We start from the raw sequence: 13353 nt of genomic DNA, 5'->3' as shown, positions 1-13353 counted from the left end.
AAAATATTCTAATTTTCCTTAAGCCATCTTGTTTTTTTTCCCTTTTACTAAGTTAACTTTTTTAAAATATCCTAAATTCAATTATTTTTCAAATTAAGTCATCCTTAATTGGTAGATGTGTTCATATTTGTATGATATTTTTGATTATGTGAGTATGATGTTACTTACAAAGGTTTTTAACAACTGGCTGTTGTGATGATGAATTTCTGGAAAGAGAAAATTCAACTGTCTTTGCAAGGAATCGAACCCACGTCCTTTTACTTTCTGGGTGAACGCCCTAGACCACTAGACTACAAAGGCAACAAATCTCTCAATCTCCTTGGAGCTCGTGTTAGGACGTTCACCCAGAAAGTGAAAGGATGTGGGTTTCATTCCCTGCAAAGGCAGTTGAATTTTCTCTTTCCAGAAATTCATCTTCAAGCACACAACAGCCAGTTGTTAAAAACCTTTGTATGGATAGCGGAGAGTGACGTCATCCTTTCATGATGTTACTTATTGATTTAAAAGTTTTTATCTATCCATGAATTTCACAAGAAATGGCTGATACAACCGAATGCTAGAACCCAAATGCACTTATATTAACTGAATTCAACTGCATGTGTCTTGATTTCACATTTTGGATTTTATTATAGATAATATTTTTTTTTGTGTGTGTTTAGTATATTCGTAACTGTATAGCCAAAGGAGAAATTCCTCAGCTAATGTTGATGTCAAAAGAAGGTGTATATAATTCTTTACCTCACTGTGAAAAGTTTCACTTCCCTTCATTTCTACGCCGTACCACTGCTATCTCTAGTAATCAGTCAAGTATGTCATTATGGAATGTTGATGCTATGCTGAGAATAAAAATTTTATGGGCAACCTATGTGAATGTAAGAGATGTTGATAAGGTGCGTTGCTACAGATAATTTTATAGATTAATGGAAAAAGTTATCTTTTTTTTTAACTCTTACATAATTATACTAAAATACCTAAGTAAAACAAATTTTTTAATCACTGATTTTTTTTTCATTTATTTTAGATATATGTAAAAACTGGTATTTTCCATGGTCCTGAGCCACTGTGTGAAATGAAAGACACAAAACAAGTGACTTTCTCCAATCCGAAGTGGGAAGAGTGGCTTGAATATGAACTATATGTACCTGATATTCCACGTAGTGCTAGGCTATGCCTTTCTATTTGCTCTGTATCTCGGAGAAAACGGCGTGAGGTAATTATTATATTTTGGAATAATAATAATTTCTTAAGATTAGTATATCATATTTTTTTGTTTATGTGTTATGGTTTTTTAAGCAAATATTCTAAATCACATAAATAAACATATTAGAGTTTCTAAAAAAAATTTTTTTAATCATCTACCCATTGAAGAAATTTCAAGAAGAGTGAATACACATTCAATTAATTTATAACCTTTAGCTTGATCACAGTAGTTGCATATTTTAAATTATCTGATCCATTCAGAAGTTAAATTAATTAAGGTCACATAAATGACAGATGTATTTGTGGAGTCCAAAAAAACAATATATCCAGTTTTTCTCATGTCGCTTAAGTTTACTCATCTTCTATCAAATTTATTTTCATCTGAAATTGATCAGTGATCCTAGTTGCATTCAGAATAATAACACTGTTCTACTCATAAATGAAATGTGAGTTTGAACCGAAATTGGTGACCATGCACTAATCAACACTGAAGGTCATGCTCAATTCATTAGTCCATGCTTCAATCATATTCAAGTTCATTGAGAGCCTTTCCCTATCGCTTGGATTACCGACTACCCCCATTAGCTTCACAACATCTGCGAATTTGCTAATACCCGAGGCACGAATCCAGAGTGATGTGTTGGGGGGGGGCGATTTTTTTGAAATGAAGGTATCGATCAATAAGGCCCAACCCAGTGTCGGCACAAGTAACATACTGATTCAAAAAATTGGTTTGCAACAACCAATGCTACAATTAATGAATTAGCTGTGGCTGTGTTTTTGACAATAAATTTGAACATTTGTGCCTGCCACCCTCACAAAAAAATAAGTACGGAAATTTTTTTGAGGAGACCACTGACATATATGCAATAACATGTGTGTTATATTTATATAAACGTAAGGAATTCTGATGCACATTACAAGCTAAAAAGAATTTTATTAACAGTATCAAGTGTGATTGTAAAAATGAATGAAAACTTAGCAGATGAAAAGAGAGCAGAATATCAAAAGTATATGAAGAATTATTATTTTAAAATGTTCCTAGAATCCTACTTTCTTCTTCTTTGCTTGATAAAAATTATGGCTCGCAATCAACCAGACAAAACAAAAAAACAAATAAAAATGCATATGTGCTATATATGATACATACAAACATATCAATAAATGTTTTTTTCCAGGTTTTCATGTCAAAGCAGGTAGATACTGTCGTTATTAATTTAATTTTTTTTTCTCTCTGTGAAAGTGTTAAATGCTTCTTCTCAGGGCCTTTTTTATAACACTTAGGCAAAATAATACAAAATAAAATAAGGATCTGTCAACCAGAGGAAATGTATTCTGAGCTACTTTGGAGACAACAAACCTCGCTTAATAGAGATGGCAAAATCAAAGCAGTTATCAATTAAGTATGTACTTCCAAAGCCTCCTAGATGCTACTACACTGCTCAAAACAATTAGGGGAGCACATGGTTTTAACAAAATTACGCAAAGATGTATACCGATAAGTAACATAAAATGAATCATCCATAATTTAAAGCCCAGCAGGAAACGGATGAAAACTTCATATGCAAATCAAAGTTCATGACGTGAAAAACCAGAAAAAGGAGATAAGGGCAGAAATCGGGATGTTGCAGAAACGTCTGTTTTACTGCCGTAACTGTGAAATTCGATTGCGCAGTATTTTTTTTTGAGACAAGGTGACTTGAGGATGTCTCAACAATGTGATTTACCGGAATCCATGGCATGGCGTGTTATAGGCAGACTGGAATCCGGGCAAACACAATGTAGTGTCTCGGACGCTGTTGGAGTCGCCAGAAGTGTTGTTGCAAGGCTGTGGAATCGATTCCAAGAAACAGGAAATGTTAGACGTCGACCAGGGCAAGGTCGGCCACGCGCCACTACAGCAACTGATGACCGGTATATACGGTTAACAGCCCGTCGAAACAGAACAGAGAATGCTACGCAGCTGCAAAGATGGTTGCTCTTGGCAACAGGACGAAGGGTGTCCAGCCAAACAGTACGTAATCGGCTTCATGAGGGAGGGCTCTATGCACGTAGGCCAATGGTCTGCATTCCGTTGACCCCCACGCCACCGTGCGGCCCGAAGAAGATGGACTGCTGAACATCGAGATTGGGAGCAACATGATTGGAGCCAAGTGCTGTTTACAGACGAGTCCCGATTCAGTCTGGAGTGTGACACCCGACGTGTTCTGGTATGGAGGGACAGGTGCACTCGAAATAACCCTGCATTCGTTCGTGAAAGGTCACAATACAGACGAGCTGGTTGGATGGTATGGGGTGGAATCAGCATAGGCGGACGTACGGACCTGCATATCATTCGGAATGGCACTTTGACGGCCCGAAGGTATGCAGACAAGATACTGCAACCTCATGTCATCACTTATGCTGGAGCCATTGGAGATTCCTTTGTTTTCCAGGATGATAATGTCCGACCGCATAGAGCTCGTCTGGTGGAGAACATGCTTGAAGCTGAAACAATAAAAGCATATGGAATGGCCAGCGTGCTCTCCTGACCTGAATCCAATCATGGACGACGCATTGCTGCTCGACCAAGGCCGCCTGTTACTGTCCGAGACTTGCAGATTGCACTTCTTGAGGAGTGGAACAGTATTCCCCAAAGTCTGATCGATAACCTCCTCGCATCTATGGCAAACAGGTGTGCAGCAGTCTTAGCTGTTCGAGGAGACCACACGCCCTATTAAAACTCATGCATCATGTCTAAACAGTACTTTTTTTTATCGTTTACATGTAACCAAATTGTTGCCCTAAATCATCTTTTCATGTTTTTTCCATATTTTCAAAGAATTAAAGCATAATTCCAAATTTTTTTACGTCTTTTTTCTGTATTGCACATTGATACGCGTATACTATTCATTGTATGCCAATACGTGGCTGTCTCGCACGGTTTTCTTCACTTTTTTGCTTGCTCCCCTAATTGTTTTGAGCAGTGTAGATGTATCTAGGCAACTTAGGTACTGCACAGACACAATGACAGTCCCTTACCTGTAACACGTCTCACTGCAGTTGCAAAAAATATATGCTACCACTCACAAACTTGAAATGACCACATGGTATCAGAAAAAAAATATTTTCCCCCTGTAGAGCAAACAATGTTTTGTACATGAATTCAATAAGGATAATAAAAATTGAGCATCGACTTATTGCACCAATTTGACGTAACCAATCATAAACGTAATATCGACGGCCCAGTTCAAAATTCTATGCTTTGAGAATTTTACAGTTTGTATGGAACTGAATGTCAATCAACTCTCAGATTAAATTACAGTAGGGGGCATATAAGCAGAATTAGTTTTTCACAGTTTTAAGGACGTGCATAACTCAAAAATGCAATTTTCTGAATTCTCTTTTTTCTCTTTTCTTTGGACTGGGCCGTCGATATAAAGTACAGATATTTGCTTGCTTTTCTGGATGTTCAGAGATTTTAAAAATATGTTATTGCTTATGTATAACAATATAATGTTCTGCAGTGTCATTATTTTTTTTCACTCTGGTTATTTCAGTTTCACACGCATGATAAAGGAATAAAGAAATGTATCGCAGTTTATTTATGTGTTCATTGTTCATTTAACTCATGTAATCTACGTGAATAAAAGATTCTTAGCATATATGACAATTTTAATGAATCGAGATTTGTGGTACAAAAGCAAACATAAAGCTGAAACAATTTGAAGGTGTTTCGTAAAACAGTAAGGATCCTAAAACTCAAAAGATAGACAGGATTCAATTCAATCAGTTTTCCCAGTCCAGATATTTAAGAATTATCTAGAATGTATGACTCGAATTTATACCGGCACACTGACTCGCTGTTTCCTGACATGCTAGCTAGTGAGTGCAGGGGAATACAATATATTTCATTACGTTATGGCTACATACGATTTGTTCATTAAAAATAATTGGCATTTTCATACGTATTCATTTTCATTATTTTTCCTATTCAAATGGAAGGTTTTCACACATGCATCTAGTAGACGCATTGCACCCGATCTTTTAACTTTTATATTATGCTCAATTAAGGATTAAAAATGACTTGGCTGTGTAATAGTAAAAGGTAAGCCCATGTTATATATATATGTTTACTTCAACTTATCGATGAAAATATTACGTTTTATCTACTCTGTTGTGTTCACTGTAACTCGTCGCTGAAAATATTACCTTTTACCTTTTTTCCACAGAAATATGCACATGCTGTATCATGTTGGTATGTTTGTTTAAATTGAACATTATTTTAACATGACTTTTCCCCCCTCTCATTGGTCCACGTCTGCCCCTCCCTGTAGAACCTGAAATGCCACTGTCTTTTTCTGGTCTGCAACTGGGGGAGGGAAGCAGGTAGGTCAGATGCCACAGGCGCCTTACCAGAGGGGGCACAAACTTCACCCTGTACACCCTCCTTTAACAATACAAGGGGCCACCAAAATGTGTGCTTGCCCCGTCTGATGATGAATCTACTTGTGATTGCGACCCTTGGTCCTTTCTTATTCATCCGCTCTCTTCTTTTCTTTTGCCTCTCTCTTCTCTGACCTAAACCACTCCCCTCCAAAGTGGGGAGGGTCTCTTGGAAACACCCCTAGGAGACGCACTGCACACTTTCAGGAAATTTTGTTTTAGACAATTTGTCTTTCTGTGAACGATTTTAGAAATTCAAAGAAAGTTTTATGACAAACAAAACTTACATCCTCTTTTAAAATTAAAAGAAACACTGCAGCACAAACACTGAGCCTTTACGCATTGATGACATGTCTGTATTTCTGAAAATAATACCTTTAACTTCCTCATTCACCTTTTATAATTTTAAAAGAAGATGATAGTGTCTGAAAAATTCATTAAAAATTTCCAGCTTTGTACACAGTTTATGGAAAATTATGAAAATTTTTTCATCGGAATCAAATAAAGTATGCCATAATTAGCGCCGTCTTAACGCATGGGCCCACCTGTGCACGGCTTGGAGGCCTCAAGTGCAGAGGGGGGCCTCATGAAAATTTGATCTGATTCAAATTGAGAGTAAGCGTGTAAGTTGACAGTTTAGCATTTTTAACCAGGTGGAGGACCTCAAAAAAACATTTTGCCCGTGGGGCCCACGATGCACCCATACTACTACAGTAGACTCTTGATAATCTGGCGTTTTAAGGCAGATTTTCTCCGAGCCCCATAAAAGAGAAAAATATCACTGCATGTCTATGGGCATAAGTTTATATTGCAGCGGCTGAAGTTCTACTGTGGTTCCCAACTGCAAAGCACAAATGCAAGACGATCTTCCCCCGTTAAAAAGTCTCACCCAAAATCAACAGGCCAATCATTACACTTCACTCCTAGTAAAAAAATTGATGGCAGATGGCAGCACTACACATACCAAGCATAACACAAACTTCATGTTAGGTTCACAACATGTACAAGCACGTTCCGACATGTACCAATTCGTTAGAAATTCTATAGAGGAATGTGTAGGAGGTCCATGTAGTTAATTAGTAGTAGAACTCCAGTACACCTTGGTCTGACATGCACCAGATTAGCAAGAGTCTACTGTACTAGTAATTCATATCTCTGTTAGTTCCAGAAATATTCATCTCGATCAGAATTTTTTTTGGCTGCCACTTCTTATTTTTCTTCAATTTTTTTTTTTCACCACCCAAATTTTAAACCCGCAGACCCCACCAATGAGAAAAACACACAAAAATTACCTAAACTTCTCGTTGGGTTTTTAATTAACACTCATAAAAGATAAAAATTTTAATTTGGAACCAGCCTAGCATGAATTTCGTAATTACACATCAGAAAATACAAATACACAAAATACTGAATAGTAAATCTAACTTATGCAAGTGTTCAAGTTTTGACAAAAAAATGAAAATAGAAAATTAACCCAAATGGTTTACTGTATTAATATTGAAAAGTTATCAAAACAAGTGTATAACTAACTATAAACTATAGAATATTACTATCCAGAATATACTGGATAGTAATAAAGATAATTTTTTATCATTTTTGTCGCACCACTGTCATTTTCTGCACACAAGAGCTAATTAGACCGGGACCTACAATTTATTGCCGATTCCGAACGGCAGGCTTGTTTTTTTACTCATCTAGAGGTTGCTGCACCAACTCCTCAATGGGGACTCCTGCGGTAGCAATTTTTTCTGCTGTCATGTCGCCGTTTTTGTTGTACCCCTGTGTCAGGAAAGTTTTCTGGCAAGGGCGAACTGGGTATCGAACTCGCTACACCTCTAAACAGCCTTTGGTACTTTAGACGAGTATCTTATCGACCTGGGCTACCGCGCCCCTAGTAATAAAGAAATAATTAGCGCATATTTCAATAAAATATGAGTTCTCTAATTAAGCAAAGTTTAAGAAAAAATTGCATAATGAAATTTTACTTTCACAATTCAAAAGAATGAATTCCTTTTTCAATTTTGTGCAGATTAAGGGTGTCAAAAACCTATTCAGATGGGTTTTTTTCTGCCAAAGACATGTTTAAAACCTTACTTTTTCATGCAAAATGGAAGGATTTGGATTTTTTAATATAATTTATTATGATTATCAAGTGTGCCATATTAAATTAAAAATTTTTTTTTGTCTGAAAAGATTCGTCTCACAGTTAAATTTAATTCCCACGGAACATGGGGGGCGCTGAAACTAGGGGAGGCGGGCTAATCTGGTGTCCTGGATGCTGGACACCAGATTAGCGTAAGTTACAGTAAGTACCAGAAGGGGCGTAAGTTTCACCCTTTTACCTTCCCTTCAATATTATAAGAGGGCACCCAAATGCATGCCTTTTCGGTTGACCAAGCATCTAGTTGCTCTCCCGCTCTTGGAACTTTTCCTCACTTAGTACGATGCATTTTCGTGGTCTCATCTTTCACTAATACTCAATATTTCCTGTTTAAAGTGCTTTTCCGCTTACAACTTTTTCTAAAAAACAAGTGGGATCCATTGTACTCATTTATTCGCACCTGAAAGATTTCTGCCACTGCAATATCCTGATCCAGTTTATCTTTAAAAAGTGAAAAAAAAAGTATGGGCCCAATTAAATAACATCATAATGTAGGGTAGGGAAGTATAGGACAGTAGGAGTTGTTAGACAGTTGCTTTTATGCTTAAAAAATTAGTTTAATTTGCTTCTGTTTTCTTCAATGTATGAATGAAGTTTTCAATGCTTAACATTTATTTCTAACAAACTTTGGACAAAGAAGATTTACTTTGTTATAGATTTAAAAAATATATTTTCTCCCCACGATTCAAAAGTAAAGAAATACATTTAATTTTGGGACATAATTTTTCAGTTTTGTAACTTTTTGAATGCTGATTGTATGGGCAACAGTTAAAAGAAAACATTTCTAAATATATTCATCATGAAAAATGTGTTGTTTTTGTTGGTTCCAAGACATTTTCATGTATGAATCCACTAAAGGGAGAAATGGGACATCCTGAATTTAATTAGTTCAAATTGGCTTATTAGCTTGAAAATATTACAATTATAAATAATTTTCTTGTATTTAGATGCATTCAACTTTTGTTCAGGTTCTCCCATTACTGTTTTTGATGAATGTGTAGTAATTTCTTGTCTTTGAATTTATATATTTCTTTCCCTTCAAACTTTTTATAGAGTATCGTTATTTTATTAAAATCTGGTCACAGGAATATAATTTTTTAGAGCTTTATCAATATTGTGGTAGTGATTTAAATGGTTAATTCAATTATAAATTTAGTTTAAATTTTTCCTATTTCATTGTCAATTAAATTTTTACTTTAATTACTGTCCCGTTCCTCCCATATGGGAGGGAGGAATGGGAAAAATTTTTTGCAAATTTAAATTTCTCATTAAAAAAATTGTTACTTATTTTGGAGTTTCGTTTTTTTTCTATTTTTTTTATCAAAAGTGATAAGGTTCTTGATTTATCAATTACAACATTTTACATCTTACAGAAAAAATTTTGATAAAAGTGTATCCCATTCTTCCCCACTCTTCCTAATAGAATATCAATATAAAATTTTTAAACCTGTTCAAACAAGGTTCATACACTTGTTCAACTCTAGAAGAAAAATTACGTCACAAAAGAGGTCAGTAACTAATCAAAGAAAGCAGAATTCCCTATTCCAACACTTGTAAAAACTATAGACGTGATATAAATAGTAATAAGGCTGTAAATGCTCACAAATTGAGTCTTTTATTCTCTAAATCAACTTGAAGATTTTTTGCAATGCTTAAAAGCATCAAAAAGAAAATTACAAATTTATGAATGAAATAATTTTAGTGATTGTTTACATTTTTTATACAATCCCTAGTTGTAACAAAGAGAAAATTAGCATGGTAAGTAATAGCATTCAATATATTTTTCGTATTATTTTTCATGTTTTTATGAAAGTATAATCATCCTATATAATGATAAATGTGATAATTCAAACTTTTTTTATTATTTTTCAATGTGTTGCTTGGTGTTTTATGAAACATCTTCAAATTATGAACCGTTTCTGAAATGAATTAAATAATTTCCATACAAACATTTGGAAAAACATGTTTCGGCTAACAAATGTGATTCTGGAATGAATTATCTTTTGTGCCATTCACAGTGTTTTAAAACAAATAAAATAAATTGTAAGGGGAATAGAATATACTAGAATAATAATTTTTTCATCACAGAATGCGTAGTTGAATTACAATAGTTACAACAGTAGAGGATGCAGGTCCTCCAAACACCTCTACTCCATCTTTCCTGTCTCAACTTCTTTTTGTGAGGCTATCTTCAGGGCACAATGGGATCCAGCTACCACTGAAACAACTGATGACCTCACCACAAAAATTAGTATCGTTAATGTATCATTACTGTGTCTAATAACTGTGTTTGCACCTCACCTCTTCACATTCAACCATGCTCTATTAAGAAATGCTTCTTTAGAAGTGTTCTGTAACCCTTTAAAGAGTTTGTTGCATTAGTTTCGAAACACCCTGTGTATGTTCATGAAGCACATTTTCCAAACAATACTGTAAGCAGTACAGAAAGACATATTGGAAGACTTTCTGGTATATCCAAGGCAAATCATGTAAATTTATGTGTTTTTTTATTGTCCCAAAATAAAAACGGCCTGCAAAGGAAAGCCATCAAAAGATTGGGCATATAGAAATGTCCTCTCCACTTGTCAATACAAGATTCATCGAAAGACTGGTTATTTGTGGAGATGATGATTACAAGGAAGAAAATTCATCTCTGCCCCCACGGGGACTCAAACCCTGGTCTCTCGCTTGCCGGACGAGTGCTCTACCATCTAAGCTATGGAAGCAGATAGAATATTTCACCTATATTGATATAAGTTGAAAATTCTAGGTTTGTTCTGCTATATAAAGCAGAGATGTCTGAGGTGACGGGTGGAGTTTTTGATGTTCCGACGAAGAAAAAAAAGAGTTTTTGGAGACACTTATAAAAGAAATAATCAACATGGAGATTCCAATGGAGGTCGGCAGAAATAATTACACCCATATATTTATAACTAGAAATTTCGGTGATCAAGGAGTTATCGATAGTGTAAGAAGAAACGAGGGGAAGTCTTTTTCGAGTAATTCTCATAAAAACTGTTTTTGAAGAATTAAGGGGTAATTGCCAGGACGAGCACCATTGAGAGACAATGTTGAGGTTATTTTGGAGAAATGCTTGGTCAGATTTGTTGTGCACCATGTGGTAGATGACGCAATCATCTGCAAAGAGTCTAATGTGACAATTGATGGAGTTTGGGAGATCGTTAATGTAAATCAAAAACAATAATGGCGAGAGGACCAAACCCTGGAGTGTGCCAGACTCAACTTGGAGAAATGGGGAGTTCTGGTCCTTGAAGGAGACGAACTGACTGTGGTTGGTAAGGAAGGCTTCCACCCATTTAAGCAGTTGAACACGTAGGCCAAGGTTTTGGAGTTTAAGAAGAAGTTTATTGTGGGGCACCCTGTCAAAAGCTTTAGAGAAATCCAAGAAAATTACATCCGTTTGGACGTTTTTGTCAGTACTGCTTGATAAATCATGTAAGAAAGACCTAATTGGGTAGTTACTTATAAAGATGGTCGAAAGCTGTGCTGATTTGAGAAAAATGTTTATTGAATCGAGGTGTGAGCGGATTTCCTTGGCAACTATGTGCTCAAAAAGCTTACAGCAGGTAGAGGTGATAGCGGCGGGTCTGAAATTAAGAGGATTTGAAGGAGAACCTGATTTATGAATTGGGATAATCCTATTAATTTTCCAATCAGATGGCAAGGTTGTTGTGTTTAATGATACGTTGAAGATAATCAAAAGATAATTAGAGATTTCATCAGTGCAAAATTTGAGAATATGATTTGGGATCCCATCGGGGGCCAGTGGAGTGGGGTTTCAGATTTTTTAAAAGGTTCAGAAGGCCTGCTTTAGAGAAAAAGGCAGGTCTAGTGTTGAATAATGAATCGGAAAAGGAGTACTGAGAAGGAGTGGGGTCAGAGGGAAAAACTGACGAAAAAGTCCAATTAAATTCTGTGGCGATATCAAGGTGAGTGGTAAAGTCGATATTATCAATTTTTATGGAAGATGGGCCAGCTGATTTAGGGTGAAGGAAATTCCAAAATTTTGAAGGGTTAGTTTTTAGGTATTGAGGTAAAGAGTTAGTTAGGTAATGTGTTTTTTGGCGGAGGATGAGGTCACGAGTAGAGGCTGAGATCTAATTTCTGAGAGAAAGCGAGTTATTGAATTTGAGTTTGGAGACATTTCGGCGAATTTTTCTTTTTAAATGGATTATATCACGATTGATCCAGGGGTTAAAGATATATTTTGAAAAGTTATTTTTGATGGAAACAGAGGCTTTTTGCATATCTCGATAACAGCTTTGAATTTACTCCAGAGAATATGAACATCATTTGAGTCAGAAATTGAAACGAATTCAGGGAAATCGGTGTGAAGGATATTTTGCAGAAGGGGAAAGTTGCCCTTGTTAAAATTGAGTTTTGCAGTGTGCTTAAAGGAGGGGGCGGGGGTATGATGGAGAGAAAAATTTGCAAAGGGCATTTTGTGGTCGGAAATGCCATCAAGTACTGAGATATCGGAAACCGAGATTTTATTTGAAACACCAATTAAGTCTAATGTAAAGCTTGAATAGTTCGGGATTCTTGTCGGTTCTAGGACAGTTTGAATGAGATTAAATTTAAGGAAAAGAAAAAAACTCTATTATTAATAAAATGGTTACCCGAGAGGGACTCCAATTTATGCCACTCAATTCCGGGTAGGTTCCAATAACCAGCTATGATAAGGTGGCGTGAATTGGAAAATTCATCTAAAATAGATTCTAATTCGATAAAACAGTGAAAATCTTTGGTAGGGGATAAATAAAGAGAGAATATTGCAATAGGAATGCAGTTTGGGCAACGCCACTCAGCCTCAACGATTTCAAGATTGGTATTCAAAGACGTTTCAAGAAGAGGAATGGAGTTGTTAAAGACTAGGGCAACACCTCCTCCCCGGGTGTTTCTATCTTATGAAACGCAAGGTAATTAGGAGGTAAAAACTCGGAATTGCTGATATTTCTATATAACCAAGTTTCAGTGACAGCAAAAAAATTTGGGTTATGAGATAAAAATATGGATTCGAACGAATGAATTTTATTGAAAATGCTTCTTACATTTATAGTACCAATTTTGAAGGAATTTTTCCAAGGTGCTATTAGGGAATTTGAGATGGTGGAGTTTTGGGTGCAAAGCCTAAAGGGACGGTGGAAGAAGATTGGGGGAAGTCAAAGATGGGGGGGGGTAGGATCACGGTGAGTTTGGAAATCGTGAGGATATCATTAGCATTGGGATCCCAAATGTATTTAGTGTTATTGATGAGGGCAAAGTTGTGAAAAAGTTTGACTTTCAGACCAGCGTCGCGGAATTTCTGGGAAGCCCTCCAAATCTGTCCCTGCAGTCTGCGGGTCTCGAGAGAAAAATCCTCGGAAATGGAAATTCCACTATTTTTTAATTTGGAGGCGTTTTGGAGAATTTCGGTTTTGACTTTGTATTTATTGAATTTAATTATAGAGAGTCTAGATCCGATGTCTCTTTTAGAACCAAGTCTATGGCAACGGTCAATATCGGAAGGTGAGATTGGTTTGCACCATAGGTTTTTGGACCTAAAT

At 36.0% G+C, this 13353-nt stretch overlaps 1 protein-coding gene across 4 annotated transcripts in view; it reads left to right on the top strand.

Moving 5' to 3' along the window:
• LOC149085523 (phosphatidylinositol 4,5-bisphosphate 3-kinase catalytic subunit alpha isoform-like) overlaps positions 1–13353 on the top strand; it is a 77343-nt gene that overhangs the window by 15775 nt on the left and 48215 nt on the right. For 2 of the 4 annotated variants that reach the window (XM_089233580.1, XM_089233581.1), the window contains exons 6-7: positions 660–890; positions 1022–1210. In XM_089233580.1, coding sequence (XP_089089706.1) covers positions 660–890; positions 1022–1210 — 420 coding nt within the window. The remainder of the gene's footprint in view (positions 1–659; positions 891–1021; positions 1211–13353) is intronic. The other 2 variants (XM_089233582.1, XM_089233583.1) reach the window with 1 other exon arrangement.

The sequence above is a fragment of the Pholcus phalangioides genome, unplaced genomic scaffold, assembly GCF_987345545.1.
Source record: "Pholcus phalangioides strain wild (caught in Gottingen) unplaced genomic scaffold, Ppha-v1.0 ptg000007l_1, whole genome shotgun sequence".
In the NCBI taxonomy this organism is placed as follows: Eukaryota; Metazoa; Arthropoda; class Arachnida; order Araneae; family Pholcidae; genus Pholcus; species Pholcus phalangioides.
Note: the sequence above shows the minus strand (reverse complement) of the source record. Positions and strands in the feature narration are given on the sequence as shown.